This window comes from Vicia villosa, linkage group LG6, assembly GCF_029867415.1.
Source record: "Vicia villosa cultivar HV-30 ecotype Madison, WI linkage group LG6, Vvil1.0, whole genome shotgun sequence".
Lineage (NCBI taxonomy): Eukaryota > Viridiplantae > Streptophyta > Magnoliopsida > Fabales > Fabaceae > Vicia > Vicia villosa.
Genome location: NC_081185.1, coordinates 9,652,819 through 9,678,223, shown reverse-complemented (window position 1 = coordinate 9,678,223; position 25,405 = coordinate 9,652,819). Strand labels below are relative to the sequence as shown.

Below are 25,405 nucleotides of genomic sequence, written 5' to 3'. Positions count from 1 at the left end.
AGTTTGGATTGAATTGTTTAAAGCATAAAAATGGAAAGAAAATATTAACACAAAAAAAATCATTTTTCAGAAAGAAGAGAATTATCAGGCATTGCATAGAATCTACTTCTCACAAACTTAAACTTATCGACCAGTTATACTCAACCTACAATACTCATAAATATCATCAAGCATCTCTCACACCCTAAGTCATTTCTAACCCAAACTAGAGAAAACTATTATATCATCTCGACGACGATCTCTCAGCCAACCTCAACAACACAACAGACAATTGTATTGCTCGCGTCGACGATCTCTCAACCAACACAAACAACACAGAGGCATCAAGCTTCGATATCCATGGCGAATATTAGCTCCAAAAACTATCTCTAGAGTCTAAAACTAATAGATATATATATATATATATATATCTAATCAAGATTTGTGAGGTATATGTCTATAACAACCCAAATCCAAACATAAAGCAAAAAGATTAAGGAAGACATCAATAATGATTGTAAAGCAAACTTTGTACAACACCATGATCAACAAATATACATGAGAAAGTAAAATCATATACAAAATCCAACAAAAGAGAAATACACAAAGAAGAAGAGAAATGAACCCAAAATCTCCCGGTTTGTCAGCTCCGATTGATGATCAACCCACCTCCGATCATTCAAATGCAAGCTCCATAGGTGTTTTCTAAGCTAATCTACCTAAAAAATGTTTAGTGATGGAGTGAGAGCAAAAAATACCCAAATCATAACCTAAAAAATGTGTTTTTGCCCCTTTTAGCGCACTTCTGTCCTGCCAGATTCGTCGGGCGAACGACACCAGTAGCAACATCATTGTTTTGGCCATAACTTGAGAACCGTTACTCCGATTTACGCCCGGTTTGAAGCGTTGGAAAGCTTATTAAATTTCCTATTTAATAATGATATCAATCAAATTGATGATTTTTATTCTTTTATTGTGATCCTTATTCGTTAATGAGTTGGTTCTGTTGCTCAAAATCGCGCGTTTGAAGCCGTGTCTTCGACACTTTATTGCTCATGCTCCAAATACGCATCAATACCTAAAAATTAATAGAAAACTATCAAAATGTATACAAATGAATCAAAACACGAGTTTAAACAAACTAAACGTATTTACACACTAAACGGGTGATTATTCTACAGAATTTACACAAAAACACGATAAGTGCCACAAAACTATATATACAAAAGCACTACAAATTGGCACTTATCAAATGCTTGAAAGATCATAAAGGTAAGGATAATGGCAACATAGCCATTAATCAAGATGATTTCGAATCATCATATGTTCTTGTGGTTTTAATAAGTGACTCGAGTAAGGAGTGGATTATGGATTTAGGTTGCACTTGACACATGGATCCAAACAAATACTTGTTCGAGGAATCATGTAATCAAGATGGTGGATCTGTATTGCTGGGAAACAACAAAGTTTGCAAGATTCCAGGTGTTGGATCCTTGAGATTCAAGCCCCGTAATGAGTCAATAAGGTTGTTGAATGATGTCAGGTATGTTCCGAATTTGAAGAGAAAATTGATTTCTCTTGGTAAATTCGAAAAGAAAGGATATGTTTTCCAAGGAGAGAAAAGTATCCTAAGAGTCATGAATGGGTCAAAGGAAGTCTTGAAAGGCGTGAAGAAACCAGGCTTGTATATCCTTGAGGTTGAAGTTGTAAGTGTTTCGACAAATGTTGCATCCACGAAACCTTTGTCGAAGAAAGAAATTTGGCACATGAGATTGGGAGATGTCAGCGAAAGGGGTATGCTCGAATTGGGAAAACAAAATCTGCTTGGTGGAGACAAAGTCAAAAAACTAAAGTTTTGTGAATCATATGTACTTGCAAAATCTTGCAGAATGAAGTTCAACAAAGGCAAACAAAGAACACATGGATCTGTTGATTACATCCATGCTGATCTTTGGAGGCCTGCAAGGTGTCCATCACATTAAGGAGCGAGGTATTTTCTATCCATAGTATATCATTATTCCAAAAAATTATGGGTATTCATCCACAAGACTAATGATGAAACTTTTGAGAATTTCAAAAGTTGGAAGACTCTGGTCAAAAATCAAACAGGCAGAAAGGTCAAGAGGTTGAAAACTTATAATGGCCTTGAATTTTGCAATGAGGCGTTTGACTTTTTTGTGCTTCTTCGGCTATTGCAAGGCACAGAACTACTGCAGGTACTCCACATCAAAATGGTTTGGCTGAAAGGTTTAATCGAACTATTTTGGAGAGATTTAGATGTATGTTGACTAGTATTGGATTAAAGAAGGTGTTTTTGGTTGAGGTTGTTTAGACAGTAACACATTTGATAAGCAGATGTCCTTCGACTGCGTTAGATATGAAGACACATGAAGAAGTTTGGTCGGGACATCCACTAGATCTCGAAAAACTGAGAGTATTTGGCTGCATAGCCTATGCTCCTATTAGGCAAGACAAGGTCGAATCTAGAGCTTTGAAATGCATGTTCATGGGATACCTTGAAGGAGTCAAAGCTTATGGGCTATGGTTCCTAGAGCCAGGTTACAAGAACATTATCACCAATCGAAATGTAGTTTTCAATGAAGTTGAAATGGATTTTAAGAAAACTGATGATATTGGTCGAAGTGCCGAAATATCTGACGAAGAGTTGGAACGGGTAAAGATTCCTGTTGAGGTGGAGCATGTTGATGCTGAATTGCATATCCCATATGAAGTTGAAGAAGAAGTAGAAGATGCTCAGGAAGTTGAGGAAACTGTCGATGACTACCTATTGTGAAGAGATAGGTCGATAAGAGTCATCAAGCCACCTCAGAGACTTGAGTATGCAGATCTTAGAGCTTATGCCTTAATCTCTGCAAGTGAGGTTCTAGACGAAGAACCTAGATACTATAAGGAAGTTATGAGGAGTCGAAATAAGACTGAATGACTGAAGGCCATGAATGATGAGATGAAATCTCTTCATGATAATCACACCTGGGAACTAATCAAGAAACCTATTGGAGCGAGGTTAGTCAGTTGTAAATGGATTTTCAAATTTAAGGAAGGAACCGAAGGAGTGGCTTCGAAGAAATACAAGGCAAGGTTGGTCGCAGGGGGGTTTCACTCAGAAAGAAGTGTTTTTTCCTGTTGTGAAGCATAGCTCCATTTGAATGTTACTTTCCATGGTGGCACAGTTTGGTCTTGAACTAGAACAGATGGATGTAAAGACTACATTCTTGTATGGTGATCTAGATGAAATGATCCTGATTAGGTAACCTGAAGGGTGTGTCGAAAAGGGGAAGGAAGACTATGTATGCAAGTTAAACAGATCCGTATATGGATTAAAACAATCTCTTCGGCAATGGAATAGGAGATTCGACAAGTTCATGGCACGCATAAGTTTTGTTAGAAGTCAGTTTGACCGCTGTGTTTATTTCCGATTTCTACCTGGTAATTCATTTGTTATTGTTTTGCTTTATGTGGATGAGATTCTCATATCAAGCAACAATGTTGAAGATGTAATGAGGGTGGTGGCTGAACTCATAAGGAGGTCGATATGAAGGATCTGGTAGCTGCATCCAGGATCCTTCGAATTGACATTCGAAGAGATAGAAAACAGTTGAGATTATGCTTATCTTAAGAGGCATACCTACGGAAGATTCTTGAAAAGTTTGGTATGTTGAATTCAAAGTCTGCTGTGACTCCGACAAATCCTCAATTCAAACTGAGTATAGATCAATGTCCCGGTACTGATATCGAAAGAGCTTATATGGATATCATCACATATGCTAATATAGTAGGTTATTTGATGTATGTTATGATCTATACTAGACTCGACATAACATACGCAGTAAGTCTTGTAAGCAGGTACATGGTGAATCTTGGAAAGGCTCGCTGGCAAACATTAAAGCGGATTCTAAGGTACATAAATGGGTCTCTGAACAGAATCCTAATTTATGGTGGAGCCTTGGGTGAAGATAGTAAAGCAGTAATCGAAGGATATGTCGACTCTGATTATGCAGGTTGTACGGATTCTAGAAAATCTATTTCTGGATATATTTTCACTATGTTTGGCACAACTATTAGTAGAAAAGCAACATTTTAGAAGGTTGTTGCTTTATCAACCACTGAAGCGGAATATATTACCCTTATTGAAGCTGTGAAAGAAGCATTATGGCTTGAAGGTTTTGCGAAGGAGCTAAAAATTCAAGGTCGAGGTATTATTGTTAAATGTTAGTCAAAGTGATATAAACCTGTCGAAGAAATCAGCATATCATGAGCAAACCAAACACATCGATATGAGGTTGCATTTCATCAAAGGAGGAATCCAGCGTGGAGAAGTCCAAGTGCTGAAGTTTTTGACAGATCACAATGTTGTTGATATGATCACCAAGACATTGACGAGTTGTAAGTTTTTCCACTGTATGCAATTGATAAAGCTGCATGAAGAAAGCTAGTTTGGTCCTTGATACTATATAGTTAGTTTCAAGGTGGAGATTTGTGAGAATTGGATCGAACTCTATTATGTCGAAGGGTAGCTTCCGGTTCGACAGAGAATATGCATGAGATAGAAGTTTGTTTGCATGCTGCTGTCGAAGACCTACATACTGTAATTGAAGTGTGTTCTTGTATGTGGGTGTCGAAATGCTAGGGTTGTTAGTATTTCGAATTCGGTCTGTTTGTAATGTTCAATTGTTTAAGTTAGCTTGTAATGGGTATTTGTGAAAAAAATCCATTAGTTTAGTATGTTAGATTTATTATAAATAGCATACTAGTCTTTCATCATTGTATACGGCAAATCCTAATTTAGGGTGAGAGGGTTATTTGTTATTTTTGTAACACTTGTAATCTTGATTAAAAGAGAAAGTAAAGAATATCAGTTATAACCAATTCCTTGTTGTTCTTTTTGTTTCTCATAGTGTTCTCTATTATACTCTGTTCTTGACATCGTTTTCGCAACAAGATATAAGTTTGTTGTTTTGAGGAATCCAGCAGCAAGTGGAACTTATGATAAATGTGATGAAAAATTATAGGTAGAAATATTCACTAGATTAGCTACTTTAGGCATAAATATCTACAATTATAGATGACATTTGTTTTTATTTCGTATCCTAAACATCAACTTCTACACATGTATACACAAACTCAATGAAGGGAAAAAAACTTACAAATAGTGTCTTAAAATTGCTTGATGACATTTGTTTCTATTTCGTATCCTAAACATCAACTTCTACACATGTATACACACTCAATGAAGGGAAAAAAACTTACAAATAGTGTCTTAAAATTGCTTGTTATTGTTTGATGTTGATTGATGATATTTGATGTTACTTGAATGTGGTTTGAGAGAGTTTGAGAAAATTCGGTAAAATGAATTTTTGAGAGTTTGATTAAGTGAAGAAAGTGAAGAACTTCTAGCACGTATTTAAACGAGTGTCCAAAGATGCATCTAAAAAAAAAAGTGTTCTCTTATAGATTATTATCGTCAAAACTAAAAATCGATATCATCGTTCTTCAAACCAACTTTAGTTCAACACGGCTATCATTAGGGTCAAAGATCTAGCATGATCCAACGATTCTTACCAATACAAATAAATGAAGTGTCGCATTCATGATCCAACTCATCATTTGGTTTAAGCAACAAGGACATGTCTCCAATGACATTTCACAAAAACATGCAAAAATGGTTTATTAGACTTTCACCTCATTCTTGAGCTGCAAGTTTATGGAGGCAGAGTTAGCACCATAATTCACACATCTCGTAAAATCTCCCCACTAAATATACTGAAATAAGTTATTTTAAAACAAGGACAGAAGATCGATCATACCAGAATAAAATCAAATGCATAAAACTTCGACACAATTATCGTAAAACTCTTTCACAAGAAAATATTATTAAAACTGTTTAGAACTACAAACTCTAACACTCCTTCTGATATGCCATGGCATTTATGTCTTGAACTGTCGCTATTTTTAAATAAATATAATGATTTTCTAAACTCGAACAGATATTATCGCTCAATAAACGTATCTGAATAATAAAAATTCCACGCCATTATCACAGTCTTGTGCTATGTTTATGCAAGAACTAACGATGTAAAAAGTCCCTTCTTCTGGTACTCATCATGGTGCAATTGCAAAAAGAGGCTGCATGAAACACAAGTGTGAATTAGTGTTTCAGTTAGACAAATGAAACAAAAGTGTGTAAATGTTGTGGCATTATTGTCAACAACAGCAGAAAATAGTGTTCTGTTCGTGTTTCGCTATGCTATGGTGTTGTAGCTTCTATTTAGAAGAACATGCATGCATGCATGCATGCGCGTGAGCGTGTCAGAGAGAGAGAAAGTACCAGGCCTACGCTGACTGGCTTCGCGTCTTCTACCAGAATCTCAACTATAGTTCCTGTTTGATCAGCCTGCAAAGCAATGAATGAGAACCAAGTAATTAGAATTTTTTTTTCCTAACGATGAAGCATATGTTTGATTCAGCGCGGTGAGGAAAAATGATTTTAAGTGAAACGATTCTATAAAATTGATTTTGGCTAAAAGTGATTTATGTTTCGATAATTTCTTTAATAATTGAGTTGAACAGTAAATTTCAGTGTAAAATTCACGTTTAGTCTTCATTACAAATTATAGCTTTAAGTAGAATCAATCCTAAAAAGAATAATCAGTTATATATGAGAACAACCAAACATGTCAGAATCAACTCTCCACGTCCAGAATAAAAAGTGCGGTGTGTTTGCATTAGAATAAAAACGATATAACAATGCAAAATAAAAACGGCGTGCGCGGTGCATTGCAGAACTATTGTAAAAAAGGAGAATACACATACTTCAATTTCATTCATCAGTTTCATAGCCTCAATAATACAAATAACCTGCCCTTTCTGCACTTTATCTCCCACCTGAAACATCGACAAGGAAAATAGCGTTTTCATCAAATTCCGCTGCAAAACAGTGATATAGCAAGCACAGCCATAACCGCTATTTGACAATATTTTGTATTAAATAATGCAACACATAATAACGATTTGTTCAAAAAAGATCGTAACTACATACCTTGACAAATGGTGGTGCACCAGGCGCAGGACATCGATAGAAAGTTCCTGCCATTGGACATTTAAAGGGTGGATGAGATGATGCACTACTTTTCGAAAGCAAGGCCGCAACTGGTTTTGCAGGTGGAGCACTTGCAGGAGCAGAAGTAGCAACAGATGGTGGTGGCGGTGGTGGTGCATAATGAGAAGGATATGCCGGATAGGAAAACGATTGTTGTGACACGGGTGGAGGCTGCAAAGCTTCCTTTTTCTTTATCATGAGCTCATACCCAGCTTGCTTAAGTTCCAGCTCCACAATATCTCTCGAATCCACAAGTCTGCACGTGAAATTATGATACAATTTACAAACAAATGTTTCATATCCTAATGTGTGTGACTACTTGTGTGTGCAGTATACAATAGCTTTAGTATAAGTTAAGTTTGGATACATTCGCGAAAAAAGTGATTATATTAATTTATTTTGGATAGTTCGGATCGAAATAGCCTTTGAGAATTGATTCTATGTCACCACCAAGGTTTTAAATAACGGCCGCATTCACATTGCAGTCGCCTAAAGGCTTTCGCGATTTCAGTCGGTACAGATGTTGCGATACTGATTGATATCGTCGCAGTGTGAATTAACCACAATTTCTTTTTCACCATAAAAACGGTGAATAACGGTATCAGTATCGGCGCCTTCTGATAACATTTTTTCAGTAAATGACCGTTTTTTAAAACCTTGGTCACCACGAAAGCTAGAAATATTAGCTTTTAGGTAAATCTGATTTTGGGGCTAGAATCAATTCTAAAGTCAAAAGCCAAACATAAACATTAGTCTTACTTAATAAGCTCTGAAACTTGATTCATAAATGTGAAAACTGAAGATTCTTCATCTGTAGGAGTGGTTGGACCGGAGGGTTTTCCATTATGGTTATCTTCCTCCTTTGGTAAAGCAAGATCTTTAGGTTCATTGACCAATGCAGGTGCAGAATTTGAAGAATTTTCAATAGTAGCGGCCTACAACATACAGAGAAGTGTATACGGTTACGGTTAATAAAAAAAATATATATCATTGGGATAAGCAGGGTTAGGGATGATGATGATTTTTCGCTCAAAGTAAAACTAAATGAAAACTAACCTCATTAGGATGTGCTTGAGACTTCCAGACAGAAGTTTGCTTCCTTTCGAGGCACTGTAGGACAAAACAATAACAATGAAACAAATAAATAATCAGGAAGAAAAATATAGTTGCAAAAAGTCTGAGACAAGTTTAATATTCCAAGACCAAACGGCACTGTTGCCTCTAATTAAGAATATTTTGTAATGAATAGCATATCGACACATAAAAAATAAAGGACTATAAAACTCAACACATAAAAATAGGGATTTCCTGTTAGTACAAATTTATGCTAAGCAGGAAATACTTTAAGAACACGGCACCAAAAATTTCTATAACATTGACACCTCTGAAAAAGGTGTGTCCTTGTCAGTGTCGATGTCCGAAACCGACAATGACACTTGTGATTCTAAACCGGCGTGTGAGTGTCTGCTGTGTATCCGGTGTCCGTGCTTCATAACCAAAAATATATTCAGCCAATAAGCTTGAATTCAGACAAAAATTAAGAAGTAAAATTGCAATCTAGTCCCTAAACTATAGAAATTTATTAAATAGTCTTTAAATTATTACTAATCTCAATTACTTTGAGAAAACGAGAAAGGGACAGTTTAGAACCAACTTGCTAGATTGAGAAAAGTTTAAAATTTCAATCATTTGGAGGTTTAATCAAATAGAAGAGAGTGATAAATTAGGTATCAAATCAAAGGTTCAATCAATTTCGAATCTTCAAAAAATGAATATCTCAAACATCATACATACAACCACAAACAAGAACCAATCAATCACATGCAATGACATCATCATCATCAATCACCATCCAAATTCCAAAACAGGCAAAAAAAAAAAACTAACTAACATTAAAAATCCAAACTTCAAAATCTAAGATTCACAAAATTAGATTCCAAAAACACAAACCTGAATCCCATTTGTCACCAAATCACAGCTCACAGATCCAAACGACTGACACTTCTTGAACCCCACCTGCACATTCCGTCCTGAAAGGCTCTGAGAACTCAAACCCAAATGATGAAAAGTGAGACATTTGGGACAAGGGATAGTGGTGAAAGACGACATTTTGAACCAACCCCACGAATCAAAAACCGATTTTGATTGATTCGGAAGTTGAATTGGTGAAATTGGTGAAATGGGTCGGTTGAATATAAGGGTTTCGGGTGGCGATTGGATCGAAGATGGTTTTGGGAATGGTGGTGTTTAGAAGATGGTGGAGGATACGAAGAAGGAATGGAACATTGTAGAAGAACAGGAGAGGGTTTTGACAATGTGGCTTCGATGATAACAATGAGAAGGAAACATCAACATCGTAGGTTTTAAGTTCAACTAACTTGGAACTATAAATTTTGGGTTATTGCATTTTTTTATGTTTCTCCCAATAACATAAATTAAAACAAGAATTTTTGGTTAATGACTTAATAAAAATTCTTAAGGAAATATTGGTTAATGACTTAATAAAAATTCTTAAGCATGGTAATTCTAATTGGTAAAAGGATAGATTTTATACTGGTAAAATAGTACCAATATAAAATCTTAAAGTGAATGTTACTCCTATGAGGATATGGGGGACTATGAGATTTTTTTAGGTATATTACGATGTATGGTGGTTAGGTTTGTTCACGACGGTGATAAACTATGTACGATGGTGTTTTACAAAGGTTTTAGGAGTCATGCTCACGTGAGGTGAGAGACTTTGTAGATGGACGATATGCTTAGGTATAAGCGTGTGAGGGGTGTGATCTGGATAAGTCATAAGGGGGTGTATTTATAGAGGTATTTAGGGCCTAGGGTTCTCTCGGGAAGGGTGATCGTCCAATCAGTCAATAGTAGACCGTTGAATCCCTATTTTTCAAGGAGGTTGTGGGTAAATTAATGATATTGACTTCTCTTTGTCCCAACAACGTCTTTTCTCATGTTTCACACGACAGGGTTAGGTGATACCTCCCTTTGGGCGATATGTTATCGCCGCGTCTCCTTAGGCATCCTTTACACATCATCCTGGGTGAGCTCCTACAAATATACTACATAGTCCCTCAAGCATAAGGTCGTTTGATATAGGACGAACTGTTTTTTAGATCCGGACTCAAGGGAGTATCTCAAGAACCTAGAATTCTTAAGGACATGTTTTCTTAGATGAAGCTTCTATCAGCTTGAGAGGTCTAAGTCCTTCGGGCGAAATTTTAATTAGCTTGGGGAGTCTAAGTCCCTCAACAGCTTGTGGGCGAGGGGTTTTATGCGCTAATGTGATTCTTGTAAGCTCCCTTGTGTACCTCTACAAGTACCAAGGCAATTCGTGCTCGCCTAGGCATCACACCATGGGGGAGGCCCTCCCCATTTGTAAAGTTTCCCAGAGAGGGTGTTGTACTTACAAGCCTGTTTATGAATCATTTTTGCACCTCCCTAGTCTAGTGGAAGTTTGTTCGATTGTAGATAACGCAGTATAGGCGACATCCAGCTAAATATTGGGCTAACTTCCAAGGAGTACACCTTGTCCGCCTCAATGTTGGGGGAGGCGAGAGTCTCCTGTACAAATTTTCTATTGAACCTCGTTGTCTTCAATGTGTTAATTTCTACAGGAGGAAGTCTGCTCAGAAGTTTTGCTCGTGGGGGACGTGCTCTATTTTAAAAGAGGTGAAATGGTGGATAAATTATGTATCTTTTGTAGATATTTTATCAATTGTGGCTCCTTGGTTTGGTACTCCTAGAGACTTGGTTGGCAACCAGCTGGGAATCACTTTTAGCCCTCAGTCTAAAGGCCTTCATCTTAAAGGCGAGGATCATTCCAACAATGAGAGCCTTATACTCTACCTGGTTGTTGCTGGCGATGAACTCTAATTTTACTGTTTGCTTAATTAGTATATTGCCAAGTTCTTCTAGGGTTATTTCCGCACCACTTCTTTTTACGTTGGAGGCGTCATCTACAGATATCACTCATTCTATAGGTGTCTCCACGTCTACGGGCGAGTTGAGTTCTGCCACAAAATCTGTCAGAGCTTGTGATTTGATACTTCCCACAAAATCTTGTATTCGAATCAAACTGGCAGAATCAAATTCCTAATTTTTGCATAAAATATTATTCGAGTCATGTAGTTTGTGATTCATGTAACACCCTAAATCGCCCCACGAAAATATATAGGAAATTAATAGAAAACAAAACATAATTTCAAAAACATCAAGATGCCACCTTCATAATTACACAAAAGCTCATAAAGTAGATACTCAACACATAACACAAACTCATCATGTCTGAAATTCTTTTCTTTTAATCGTTGCGGGAAATAATAGTACGAATCATTCATAAATTTTTAGCATCACACTTAAAACATAATTGACGATGTCGTCTTAAAAACCAAATAACAACATAGGTACTAATAGAAAATTCAGCAATGGAGTTTTATAAAGTTTCACTCCCAAAACAACAAAACAAACGCGAAACCCCCAAGTGTTACGTATCAGAGAGACACCGACCCAATTACGCAAAGCAAGGCGATTCCTTAGATAAACGTCACTTCAAGCTACTCCAGATTATCTGCATGTTACCAATATAAAGGTAACATTCAAACAGAAGGGGTGAGATATTATAACATTATAAACGAAAGTATAATAATGAGCAGATCGAAATACAAGTTCACAAGATCATACTTTATGTTATCTCATTCATTCGTTTCATCATAAATCATTACAACATACCGTCATATATACATTCACATCAAGAATCACAATCAGCAAATCAATATTAATAGTCATGATAATGCAATGCGACCAACTTCCTAGTATGCATGTGGTACCCAGGGCACCAACCCACATCACTTTGCCAATTTTGGGCATAATCGAGTCAAAGCTCACGTCACTTTGTCAATCTAGGCCACGTCATCGTCATCATCAAATGCAAAGTATGCAACATCTAAATGTGACAACATAACAATGCAACACAAATAATAATCGCATCACTGCCAATTCGGCTAACAACAACTAGTTGTGATATGGAAATAACCTGCAACTCATCTTCGTACATCATTTAATCACCATGTCATTACAATCACAACTATTCAAGTAATATATATATATATATATATATATCACAATCACATAGATTATGCCCCCACCCATAAAATACTAAGTTATTGTCAAACTGGTTTTCTTAGTTTAGAAAATGATTTTAGCTTTCTAACGGTCAAAACGACGCGTCAAACGGACACCCGAGGCAAATGCTGTGCAATTTCAAAGTTTTTAAAAAATGCTACCAAACAGTGAGCAATCGATTGCACCCTGTTCCAGAGGCCAAATTTCATAATTTTAACATAGTGCAATCGATTGCATCCCCACAACAATTGATTGCTTACTGAAACATAAGCAAATTTCACTAAAAATTGACAGTGCAATCGATTACTCCTCTGCTGCAATCGATTGCTTGCTGTGAAAAACAATTTTTACGATTTTAACACAGTAGCAGTGCAGAAACCTTTTTATTCCAATTCCAAAAACCCAAACTTCATGAAATATTGCAAGATCAAACCTCAAATTATGAGTACCATCATCATACATCGATCATAACACATAACAACCATCGATTTCATTCAATTTGTATCAACAACATCAAAATCAAGAAACCTCAAAAGATTCATAAAAAAAAAAAGAATAGAAAACATAGCATACAATTCATAAAACTTAATTCCTACCTTTCCCCACCATTATACAACCCTTTATAAGGTTAGAACCCCACCCTTACCTCGTTTGGTGATTCTAAAACTTCAACCGGTAAATTCCCTTGTTCAAGGTTGTGCTCTCTTCTCTTCTCTTTGTTCTTTCTATGCTTCTATTTTCACGATCGTTTTGAAAAACCAAAACCCTCGATCCTTATGTATTTTACCTCTTCTAACCGTTGGATCCCTAATAGGTCTTTGCATCCTTGTCCTCACTTAACCTATTAGAATTACCATACTACCCTTATCATCTCTAACACCAATATTATTCTATTTTACTACTTAAAATCATTCTACTTAATTATTCTAGTTATTTTAAATTATTCTAAAATCCCTCAACATCACGGATTATCATAAACCATCATATTTTCATCTAAATATCGTGTATCTCAAATATTTCGCAAAACTCACTCAAAACATCATTTATACCAAATGCTTCACAATGATCCATATATTCATGCTAAATTAATTAAATAGTTAATCTAGAATTTGGGGTGTTGCAATTCAAATCACACTTCTAGACACTTAATTTTTGCAAAACACGAAGTGTTATTATGAATCCAAACTTGACATGATTTGAACCATTCTCAAATGTGGTTCTTGATTAGAAAATTCAACAATTTGACTAGAAGCATATTGCTAAGAATATAATCAAACAGTTTGATTTATGCATACGTAAAATAGATAAAGAATTCGACCCTAAGATGCGCAATCATGTGAGGAGACTCAATAACGATAAAAAATAAAACCAAATATAAATGACAAGCAATAAAACATAAACTCTAGGATGCAAAAGCAACTATGAAACATGGATAATAGAGTAATGGAATTCATTATGTAATTTTGTACATTATCTGTTATGAGAATCATTCTTTAGATGAGCTTTTGCTCTAGAACTTTAACTGTTTGTAGAGCTTTTATCACAATTCTTTAAGCAAATAATACACATTACTGACTTTTATTTGAGGAGTTTTATCATTAGTACGACCTCATTTCTTTAAGCAAATAATACACATTACGTACTTTTATTTGAGGAGTTCTATCATTAATACGACCTGTCGGATTTTCAATAAGTGCTAGTGATTTTTTCTTCTCATACCACAAAAGATAGAGAATAGAATGGATGTAATGGAAGCAAGAAGTATGGCAATAAAGAATTATGTGCAACATAAGCTTATGGAATTTTGAAAGTCCATGATAAAGGAGTTTTTAGAGAAGATGATGACTGAGTTTACTAAGATGATGGAATCAAGACCATCGAGAAGTAATGAAAAACATGTGTTCAAAGAATCATTAATTGAGTATAGAATGGTCGTGAAGAAGGTAACATTGTTGTCCTTTGACAAAACTAACCCAATGGGGTGGGTTACACGCATATAAACCTACTTTGAAGTTCAGGGAACATCTAAAGAGTGAATGTGAGTTTAGAAAACTTGAGCATGGAGGGAGCAACTATCCATTGGTTCAATTGATACATAGGGTGATTTAAATCGGAGAAAGATGAAACAAGCACTCATTGAAACATGCAATCTTCGTATTTTTTTCAATAAAAAATATGGTCATCATCTTCATTCTTAGACGGTCACACCAATCCACCCATTTTAACCCACTTTAAAATCAGTTCAAATTTATATTTTAAATATTTTACTGAATTTCTAACTCAAATCGAAACAAAAAATATATAAATAGAAAATGATGAATTCTAGTCATATTTAATATTAATACTAGTTTAAAACTCAAATCAAAACAAAACCAAAAAACTATAAATAGAAAACTTAAAATTGTAAGAAAATGAACTATGAGAAGAAAATAGGTGATAAATGAAGAAAGAAGATGAGCAGGTGTACTCTCACAAACAATATTTCGTGCAAAATTGGCAATGGTTCCTCTGTTGAATTCTGGAGAAACAAATGACTTGGTTTTTATTCTTTTTGCAGGTTGTTCCTTCTAATCTTTGCAAGAGCAGTTCATAAGAAGCACAAAGTTTCTTTGATGGAGGTTTGCTTTAGACAACAAATGTGCCTAGCAAAATTCTAGTTTTTGGGTAGAGATTTTTGTTGAACATGTTACCTACTCGAGAAGCTTTGCCTTTTTGGGGGATCATCCGCGGATCTAACTCTCTTGGTTGCCCCATATGTTTTATTAATTTAGAAACTATTCCCTATCTCTTCTTCGACTATTTTCTGGCTTTTCAGGTTTGGGAGCAGATTGACAAGTGGATGAAACTACCATTTCAATACGAGTAGGATGCTTTTGGTACTAATTTCAGCAACTTTAGTTTTTTGCTCAAAGGTAGGAGGCTATCGTCTCTTGATTTAGCTTGGTGCATAAGAGCAATCGTCTCTTGATTTAGCTTGCGGTTCTTAAACTATTTGATTAAGTAGAAATGAGGTTGTCTTTCAACAAACGGTTGTGCGGGTTGTTGATGTGGTTGATAGAGCTAAAGTGTTGGCTTGGACTAGTTTACTGCCAAAACCAAAGGTGTAGATGTTTTAGTTTGGACTGATTGGTGCTCAAATCTTTTTGGATTATCTAGTGAATCATTAACTTATTCTTTCTGCTTTAAGCTTTGATTCAATTGACATTCATTGTAGTTCTTTTCTCTTGTATGGTTGAGTATCCATTGTACTCTTTCTATTAATATAAGTTTTCCATTTAAAAAAAAAATATAGTTATACTCATTGTAGTTCTTTTCTCTTGTATGGTTGAGTATTCATTGTACTCTTTCTATTAATATAAGTTTTGCATAGAAAAAAAAAAACTATACCGTGCCTTGTGTAACTTGTAATGTAACTAATATTAAAAATAAATAAAAAAGTTTTGTAAATGTAAATAATACAATAGTAAGAGGATACATGTGCAATAAATTACAAGTAGTATTTCTCTGATGGCATAAGATATACACGAACCTTTTTCTTGTGACGTAAGAATCATATTTCTTTTGGAACCAAAAATAATAAGTTAAATAAAAGTTCAAGTTTTTCACTTTTAAAAAGTTCAAGTCTTTCTTGCTACTTTTCAACATGACAGCACATTAATGTAACAAAAACCTCAAATTGTCACATCATGTTTTACCACCTTCGATCATTGAAGCAAAATAAATAAGACTATAGTTGTTTACACTGAAAGTTTGCAATTATTTTGTAAAACAAATATTAGAAGTCATTTTTAGATGGATACATATACACAAAATTTGATTCCTGCAATTAATTTGATCAATTGAATCGATAACTCTCAGAAGATGGTATCATTTGCTCAAGCTTTTTTAAACACTGTACCGAAAGCAAAAGCCTCTGCAACTAAATTGGTTGCTAAGTAAATAAGTTCTTATTCGGAGAAAGGAATGAAAAGAACATTCTTCCCTACATGATGTAAGAAGGAGGCTTAGTTGAGGCCGGAGGTGGAGTTCATGTCACTCCATGATGATGATGATGCGCTGCACTTCACCTTCTTATGAAACTTCGGTGTTTTAGGTAGAGTAGGACACTTTGCCGACCTTTTTATTCAGAAGAAAAATCTAATAAGGCTCCAAAACAAATGCAACTAATTGTTAATCATGTTAGAAGATCAATTCTCACCTCCTTGGGATAAAGGGTCGGTCGAAATATGGCATAGGTTGTGCTTTAGGAACAAGTTCTTTTCGCAACCTTTTGATTTCTTCTTCTTCTTCCAACTTTTGTAGTGGAACATAGCACAGAAAAAACATCAGCATTTATTGAAAGGAAACATAGAAACATGAATGTATGAATAGTAGTAGCGTGCATACTTTCTGTTGCCTCTCCCTTTCCAATTTATATTGTTCTATAAAGAGCAACTTTTCTGCCACCTGCATAATTTCAACATTCGTCAAATTTTGTTTCTATTTCCAACAACCCACGTCTTCCATACATGAAGAGAAATCCACTATACACAAGTCTATGAAAATTCAGTAGCTAAAATTATCCATGGGGCGCCATAATAGGCAAATAGCTGTGAGAAATCAAGAAAAAACAAGGCACTACACGGTCTTGAAAAAGTACAACAATGAGGAGAAAAGGAAGAGAAAATGCATACCTGTTCATCAAACTCGGCACGACCCAATGCCCGCATATCAGTATGAAGCTTCAGGTCAACAGGTATCGTAATTTCTTTGACAGGAGGTTTTGCCAAACACTGTTACAATAGCACCAAAAGAAGGCTAAATACTTCATATAATTACAGCAACAAAGAACCATATATATGTGCCATGTAATTATAATGCATAGTCATCAGCACTTAAACAACGTACTTTTATTAAATAGCAAAACAGCCTTACCTCGGGTTCATCGGTTGTCCAAGGAAGACCTTGTGCAACAGGAATCCTTTGCTTCTCTTCTTCTGTCTTCATCTGTTGCACCTTTTGTTCAAACTCCTCTTCTTTAATCTTTCCTCTTTGCTACATAAATATACCATAAAAATATGTCATAATCCCAAGCCTTTGGGCAAACAACAATGCAGAATAATGTCAATCAATTGTGATGAAATTACATCAGTTCGAAGCTTAAATGGTTCTGGACGGGTGACTTTTGGAAGCTTCTTTCTCAACCTTCTCCTTCCCCCAAGAGTGCTGGTGGTTGATTCTAAGCTCTGCAATTCATTCAATTAAAACTTCAAAACTCTTGATTGATTGGTTATAGTATATCATTAATTACTCTGCATTGTTGGTGATGGAATCACTCACATTTCTCCTGCTACCTCTCCCCCCTTTAGAAGTCAAACTGCAACTTGTAAAAGGTTAATAACAAAGTTAATCACAAAATAGTACTCATAACTTCTAATATATCTTTGTATTCAGTTGCAATGAAAACTAAGTTTGAATTCAACTGCAATCAAATAGCTCTTTAAAAATTAAGATCTTGCTGCGGTAACTAATCAAAACTTAATTGATTTTCAGTTGGAATCAAAATAGTACATGAAAAAAAACTAGTCAAAACTAATCAAAACTAAATAAAACCTAGTAACCAAAATAGCCCTTAATAAAAATGATTTTCTAAGAAAATTACTCAAAACTAAACAATTGATTAAGTAGAACCAATCCTTTCACGGTTGCTCTTCCTAAAACAAGACACTAAAGCATGATGATCCTAGCACTCACTAATTGATAGGCAAACAACTGATTACTATCAAAACTAATCAAAACTGATTTTGTATTGCACTTGAAATTTTCAGCCAAAACTAAACAAAACCTAATTGATAGTCAATTGCAATCAAAATAGCCCTTAATAAAAATGATTTTCTTACAAAACTACTCAAAAATAAACACTTAACCAATACTTCCATTTATCCACGGTTGCTTTCTCCCTACCAGAAAATACTTAGGCATGATGATGATCCTTCCACTCACACTTTATGACAATTGATTAACATAATTGATAACCTATGTAGCACCAACACCTCAGGAAAAAAATGTGTTTGGGTCGGTGTCAGACATCGAAATCGACACTTGTGATTAGTTTAATATATTCATTTTTTTTCAAATTATTACCGGTGTCGTGTTTCCGATATCTGTGTTTCATAGTTTATACACTCCTATTAAATTATAAGCTAGCTTGTTTGTATTCAATTTGCAATCCAATAGCCCAAGATAAACAGTTAAAAAACTAATCAATAAAAAAATGGTATTCAATCAAAATTAACACTTAGATTAAGCAGAATCAAACCTTCCGCGCGAGCCATCCAAAGAAGAACAAACAGAAGCATTCGGATCCAGTCCAAGATTTCGACATGTCAAAATCAAATCTTCAGCACAAAACAAAGAACCAGAAACCCTAGCATTCTCTCCATCTTCCTTCACCTGTTTTCCATTCTCATCCTTGGAATCCGAATTCGGTTCAAATAAAAGCTTCTCAAAAGCCTGAACCAAATTCATAACCTTCCCGGATCCAATCTGCGCAACACTCTCCCTCACCTCTTCCCTCAATCTCTCCCTACTTCTCTTCACAAAGTTCAAACCTCCAACACCATCTCCTCCTTCTTGTTTTTCAACAAAACCACTCTCAATTTCATCATTCACTTTTTCCTCTTCTTCTTCGTTATCATCGTCGCGATTCAGATTCTTGAAGAAATCCTCCTGAGACTTTCTCAGATTCCGGTAAGCAACACAAACACACTTCTTCTCTTTACAATTACAATGCGCCACAGTCGAACTCGAACCCAAACCACCGTCGTCCTTAGGTTTCTTCTTCGCTACTATGAACTTCCTCTGCCGGATTTTCGTTTGCGGGGAATTAGGGTTTCTAGGCTGCTTCGGAACCTTTTTGGGAGAAGGTGAAACATTAGGGTTTAGATTCTCGGTGTGTTTGGGAGTTGGTTGAGGTTTGGATCTACATGAACGTGGAGTGGTTGTGCCGGCGGTGATGGAAGACATTGTCGCCGGTGAAAATGGTGGTGCGATGAGAAAGAAAATTGAGGAAGAAAATGGAAATTTCAGTGTTATAGTTGAGAAAGAGGCTCGTGTCTGTAACGGCTAGTTTAACTGGGGGCATTATTTGCATCTTTTGACCGTTGGATTATGAGTTTAGTTTTCTGTATTTTTTTTTCTTTCTTTTTGTAAATGAAATGTTTATTTGTTATGGATTTGATTATTGAATCAAGGATGTATTAAAGGCCCGATTAAAAGGCCCTTTGATAAAATTAAAATAAGAAATTAATTAACTTAATTAAACTATCAAATATTATGTCAATCAATGACGATCTTGTATTCTGTTAAATCACATTCTGATATTTTTAAATTAGTTATATGATATAGTTTAATAATAAATTCTTATTGAATGATTATGTAAAACTATTTTACACTGATAATATGCTATTTTTAATCTCCGTATAAAATGGTTTTGACATTCTATTTCAAAAATTAAATATTTTTTGATCTTTGAGAAAATAATTTTTTCCTAAAATTTATATTAATTTTACCACCTAATAAAAAAGATATTTCGTATAAAAATTGTTTTTCACAAAATATTGTTTTCCAGTATACATTTGCTTTTCCGTACACATTTTAGATTTTATTGGTGTTTTTCAACTGAACTCATATTTCTTTTGGATTTTAAATAAGGAAATTTTCTCCCCATCTCTACTATAATGATAATATTATTGTGTTGAGTCTAATCCATCATACAACAACTTACAAATGAGTCTTTATTCTTACATTCAACATGGTGTAAAGCAAAAATTTCAAAGGTCATCTCTACTAAAAGATACATAATTTCTTAAAAGACGCCTCTAACTTTTTCTTTGTTTAATAAATCATGTGTGAGAATATTTGTAGATATTAATTTGAGCTTATAATCAATCCAACATGTCTGTTGGTTCATTCAAAATCTTTAGAAGTCATTCATCTCGATCGAACTTGACAATTTCGCTCGATCCATGGCGCTCTACATAAATGCTTGAGGTTTCCATTCTCCTAGAAAAAATCCAAATTTTATATCTCAATATTTCCTAGAAATAAGAAAATTAAAGACAACATTCACCATGTCGATGGGGTGATGGATGTAACACCCTTCTAAACCCCGCGACAATTTTAATGATTAATCAGAGTAAAAACATATGCACAAGGGTGCCACAATTATTCAAAATAATTAAATCAACTAAGGTCAAAGTCATGCTTCATTAGGAAACGGTTCACCAAAACATAATCATGTTTATCACAGCGGAATACTAAACATCATCAAATACAACCAAATGGAATCATAATTCAACACCAAATAAAATGGATAATTTCATAAAAACTCTATAACTATCGTTCCCCAGTGTTACAGATCAGAGCATGACCGACACGGCCCGACATAAACGGATAAACTCTACGAGTCATCCTCACCAAGAACTAATGCCGCTACTCCTCAATCTGAAAATGACAACATGTAAGGGTGAGTCTCATTCTCAATTAGTAAATATTATGCATATTCAGATTATACATAATATACCCTTCACCCAATTATACATATTCAGATTCACATCTATTATTCATTAATTCACACAATAATAGACTATAACACATAACACGGAAATCCATACAATCATGTTATGACAAAAATGCATATGACACAACTGACACTATGCATGTGGTACCAATAAACCGTGGAATCAATCCACCTAACTGATCTACGCCTCATCGAGATACGGTCCACCGACACAATTTCCACACAATGGGAAATATGTCCACCAACGATCCAAACATCACCGGGATCCAACATCAATGCATATGAATGAATGAAACACATATAACATACTTAAAACACACCGAATCACGATGAACAACTCATCTCAACACCACATCACCGAATAAGTATGTACATGTTTTCAACATCATTCAAATAGTCATACATCCATCACAATCATAATAACAAATCACAACCAATTCATCATCACATCAAACACATTGTCACACCTATCTCATATGCACACAATGTTCAATTCTTATCAAGTAATTAACTCGAGTTTTTAAAGAAATAAAGTCGGCTAATACCAATATTCATCATTCATCATATAAAACATTTAATTACTTGCACAACGCCCAAAACGGCACTAAGAAATGATACACGGATCAAAAGATACGTTATTTTGAAGTTTGGAAAAATTCACACACAGCAAGGTTCGCTCAGCGGAGCAAGGCAGAAGCGAAACCCTTCCAACCCCCGCTCAGCGGATCTCAAGCGACGTCAAACAGGAGCGAACTACGTTGGGACCTCCGCTCAGCGGACCCCCCTCCGCTCAGCGGACCTGCGATTTCAGCAAACCCCAAGTCTGCGATAGACCCTGCGATTTCACATCCTTTTCACCCAAAAACGAATCCAGACATCACATACAGGCATATAATCATCATACATTCATTTATACACCATAAAACATCATCCAAACTCATTATTAACCAATTAGTTCACACAATTATCATCAATTCAATCCAATTATAACACCCTAACCTAACAATCCCAATATCTAATTGAACCAAACCATACATCAATCTACCTATCACATAAGATCACATAAGAGATACTAAAAGGAAGAGTCCCCCCTTACCTCGATGAATCTCTTGAATGCTCTCCTTCCGGTTTCACGTTCTTGCCTCTTTCTCCTCTCTTGCTCTTTTCACGTGTTCTTCCTTTTTCCCTAAAATGGTTCCTTTTCCTTATTTTATGAAAATAAAATAAAAATAATATATCACAACTTAGTAAAAGGCCTAACTAATTAGCACCCCTCTTTTACTAACATCACACCATAAGCCCAATAGCCTTTATTCCATCATTTTCCGATTAAAATACTAAATTCCAATTATTTAATTTAAATCTTAATTAAATTAATAAACTGAAATCATGGGGTGTTACAATGGATAATTTGTCTTCTAAACTAGCAAGTCGACCTCAAAACAATAGCTTAGTGTTGATGATCAATAGTGAATTATCGATTCAAGACCTAATGATACAACTATAAATTTAAGCATGGATTATATTAATCAAAATATCTTTATTGAGTGAATGGAGAACGAGGATAATAGGTTCCTAACTGACCACCAAATTAGAGACCTAGTGGGATTTTCAAAGTCCATTTCTCATTTTGCATGTCATATCGCAGTGATTGATACTTTACCCCCATCGACCTAAATCAAGAATAAATTAAACCTCTAGACGATCAAGTTCTCCATGACACAATAAAAAATAGCACAGTTTATCAAAAGCTGCCATAAATGATGGCATATAAGTGTTTTTTTAACCAATGACATATAAGCGTAAGTCCTTAACTAGAGGTCGATTTACCATCCACATATGAAGCTTCTTGATCCCCAAATTTTAAGGAAAAACAATTAAATGGAAAAAATGACAATAAAAAAATTAAACTCAATGAACACATTAAAAGTATAGAAGGGGTTTTCGACTATCAAGGTGTTGTGGTTCTAGTAAAGTGCAAGATATTCATCTTAACCTTAAAAATTGTCGATAATGAAAGGCTCACTCCCACAGAGAATCTAAAGAAGGTCCAAATTAGGCCCCTGGACTTCCAAGTCACCAAGATAGGTACCAGTTGGATAAATAAATCCAGTGTCGCCCTTAGAGATTCGAATGGACTTAACATCCCAACCCATGGCGCATATAGAGAGCTTGTAAACCTCGCTTTAGGTGCAACCCTGAGGGTTCATACTATACAGAAATAAAGTTGCACCCTCACTAACACCAATTGTTTTTAGCGCAATGGTAAGAGCTTGATCCTACAAGTGATATCAGAGCATGGTCATGGGTTCGAATCCCCCGACTGACATTAGGGGAAGATTGTTGGATAAATAAATCCAGCGTCACCCTTAGGGATTCGAATGGGTGTAACATCTCAACCCATGGAGCCTAGAGGGAGCTTGCAAACCTCGCTTTAGGCGCATTCCCTGAAGGCTCATACTATACGGAAATAAAGTTGTGCACTCACTAACAGCAATTGCTTTAAGCGCAGTGGTAATCGCTTAATCGTATAGTACCATCCTATCTTGAGCTGAAGAGGATGAGTTGTTGGACACGTGACTCCACACAAGAGAGGGTGAATTGTGTGTTTCAGAAAAACGGTAGTTTGAAAAACTTTTACAATTATATATTTTAGAGTTTAAAAATATTTTGAAAACATTTTAATAAATTAGCATACAAAAAAATAATAATAAAAAAATAAAGAGTTAAGGGTAAGAGAAGTAACAACAAAAATTATTGAGGTTCAGTCAAAATTGATTTCATTTTCCAATTTTAATTTACTTTTATATGATTTTACATTTCAAATCATATAATAAATGAATAAAATAACTCTTTATGGATGCAAGTATTCTAACCAAGAGGTTAAAGGTAGTTCAATGTAAGTGTAAACTAATTTTACGCCATCATCCAATAGAATTATAACATTCTTCCATGTTATATTAGTATTTTAAATTAAAAATATGATTTAGTTGAATACAAACTCCTGATTGGTTGATAGTATTTTTTTTCTCTTCCAACCAATACTTAGATGAAATTGATTTCGTCTCATTATGTAAAAGTAACTCTCAATTGCAACTGGCTGCAATTACATCTAAGGTTTGGACCGATCACACAACCTATGCATTCATTTTATTAACAAAATGTTATTGCCACTACCCCTACCCATCCCCACCCCCATTTAATTTGAGCTACCTTTGATCACGTCATATTTTATACTTTAAAAAAAATTATACATTTAAAAGTTTACTTTGGGCTGACACATAAATATATAGGTTTTTAAATATATGTACATAAAAAATCATGTAGAGTGAGGAAAAAGTTTCTTCTGCCTTTAATTTCGTACGACTTCTTTGATTTATAAGGCTTAGAATATATTTTTTTTCTTATTTTACCAAAATATCCATCACAAACTAAATTATGATGTAAAAAGCCTTAAGTTAAGTGGTCATGCACACACAAATAATTCACAACTATCTCAATTTCATTATTTATAGAGAAATATATTAATATTAAAAAAATTGAAACCATTAAAATACAAATAATTCTAAAGAATTAGAAGTGACTAAGAGATTACCAAGAATACAAATAAATAAAATTCAACAAAAGAAACTATTAAAAGAGAGTAGAAAATACACCAAATAAAAAGGTGTCCATACCAACACTTACTTCAGAAATGAGACGAACACTTGAGCTACTATAGGTCAATGAAGAAGATAAGGTTCTCAAGCCAATCATAGTGTGTGTATGAGTTCACTCATGATCTACCTAGAAACTACTTCCAAATGAATAAAATACTCTTATCATCCACTTATTCCATAATTTTTGTAACTTCATTAAAGATAATGTCATTATAGGCTTTTTAAATTACTCAAACTAAATTGTGTCATATCATAACAAAACCACCCCTAGACTTGGCCCTGTTAAGATTGGTTGAAAATGTACATTTTAAAGAAGTCCCACGTCGTTTAGTTTTGTGAAGAAAGAGGGAGTCCAAAATTATATATAAGATTAAAGTTTTTCTAAGTCCCACATCGCTTAGTTTAATGATGGAAGAGAGAATTCAAGGCTATATATAGAATTCAAGTTTTTCTTTATAAGATGCACCAGTCAAAAGCACTTTAAGCTTGTATTTGACTTTCTTTGTTCTCTTATGCTCTTGTGTTAGAGTCTTGTAATTGACTTTCTTTGTTCTCTTATACTCTTGTATTAGAGTGTTGTGAGATATAGTTAAATATTTGTTTTGGAGGGTGTGGATGTACTGAGGGTCTCGGGCATTTGAGGGTATATTATGCATTGTAACAATTTTCACATAGTGTTATTCTCTAGTAATCTATTGATAACGACCGTGGTTTTTTCTCCAATTTTGGAGTTTCCATGTTATGTTCTTGTGTTGTTATTTTGTTCCTCTTTTTTCTCTATGTTTGTTATTTTCCCAACATGCCCTACCACCCAAAGAGAAGAAATACTAAAAAAGAAGCATATGGTCACCAAGAAGAACCACCTACCAACCCATCCACTTGAAGATGATATACCACATTAATAAAGCTAACTCACAAGTGACAAAAGATGGGAAACTGTCTGAACCGAATCCTCATAGA

At 34.9% G+C, this 25,405-nt stretch overlaps 2 protein-coding genes across 2 annotated transcripts; both read right to left on the bottom strand.

The window, feature by feature from the left end:
- Positions 1-5,801: 5,801 nt before the first annotated feature.
- LOC131608870 (biotin carboxyl carrier protein of acetyl-CoA carboxylase, chloroplastic-like) lies at positions 5,802-9,479 on the bottom strand. Its single transcript, XM_058880453.1, has 7 exons — positions 9,047-9,479; positions 8,153-8,206; positions 7,856-8,031; positions 7,037-7,352; positions 6,811-6,882; positions 6,326-6,391; positions 5,802-6,123 (listed from the first exon to the last, which is right to left on the bottom strand). The coding sequence occupies exons 1-7, from the start codon at positions 9,203-9,205 to the stop codon at positions 6,100-6,102; spliced, it is 867 nt and encodes a 288-aa protein (XP_058736436.1). The 5' UTR covers positions 9,206-9,479; the 3' UTR covers positions 5,802-6,099.
- A 6,317-nt stretch (positions 9,480-15,796) lies between these two features.
- On the bottom strand, positions 15,797-19,331 carry LOC131611210 (microtubule-destabilizing protein 60-like). Its single transcript, XM_058883302.1, has 8 exons — positions 18,525-19,331; positions 17,546-17,582; positions 17,353-17,451; positions 17,141-17,260; positions 16,900-16,998; positions 16,613-16,672; positions 16,425-16,519; positions 15,797-16,342 (listed from the first exon to the last, which is right to left on the bottom strand). Exons 1-8 carry the CDS (start codon positions 19,229-19,231, stop codon positions 16,231-16,233), a joined length of 1,329 nt encoding a protein of 442 aa, XP_058739285.1. The 5' UTR covers positions 19,232-19,331; the 3' UTR covers positions 15,797-16,230.
- Between the last annotated feature and the right edge of the window lie 6,074 nt (positions 19,332-25,405).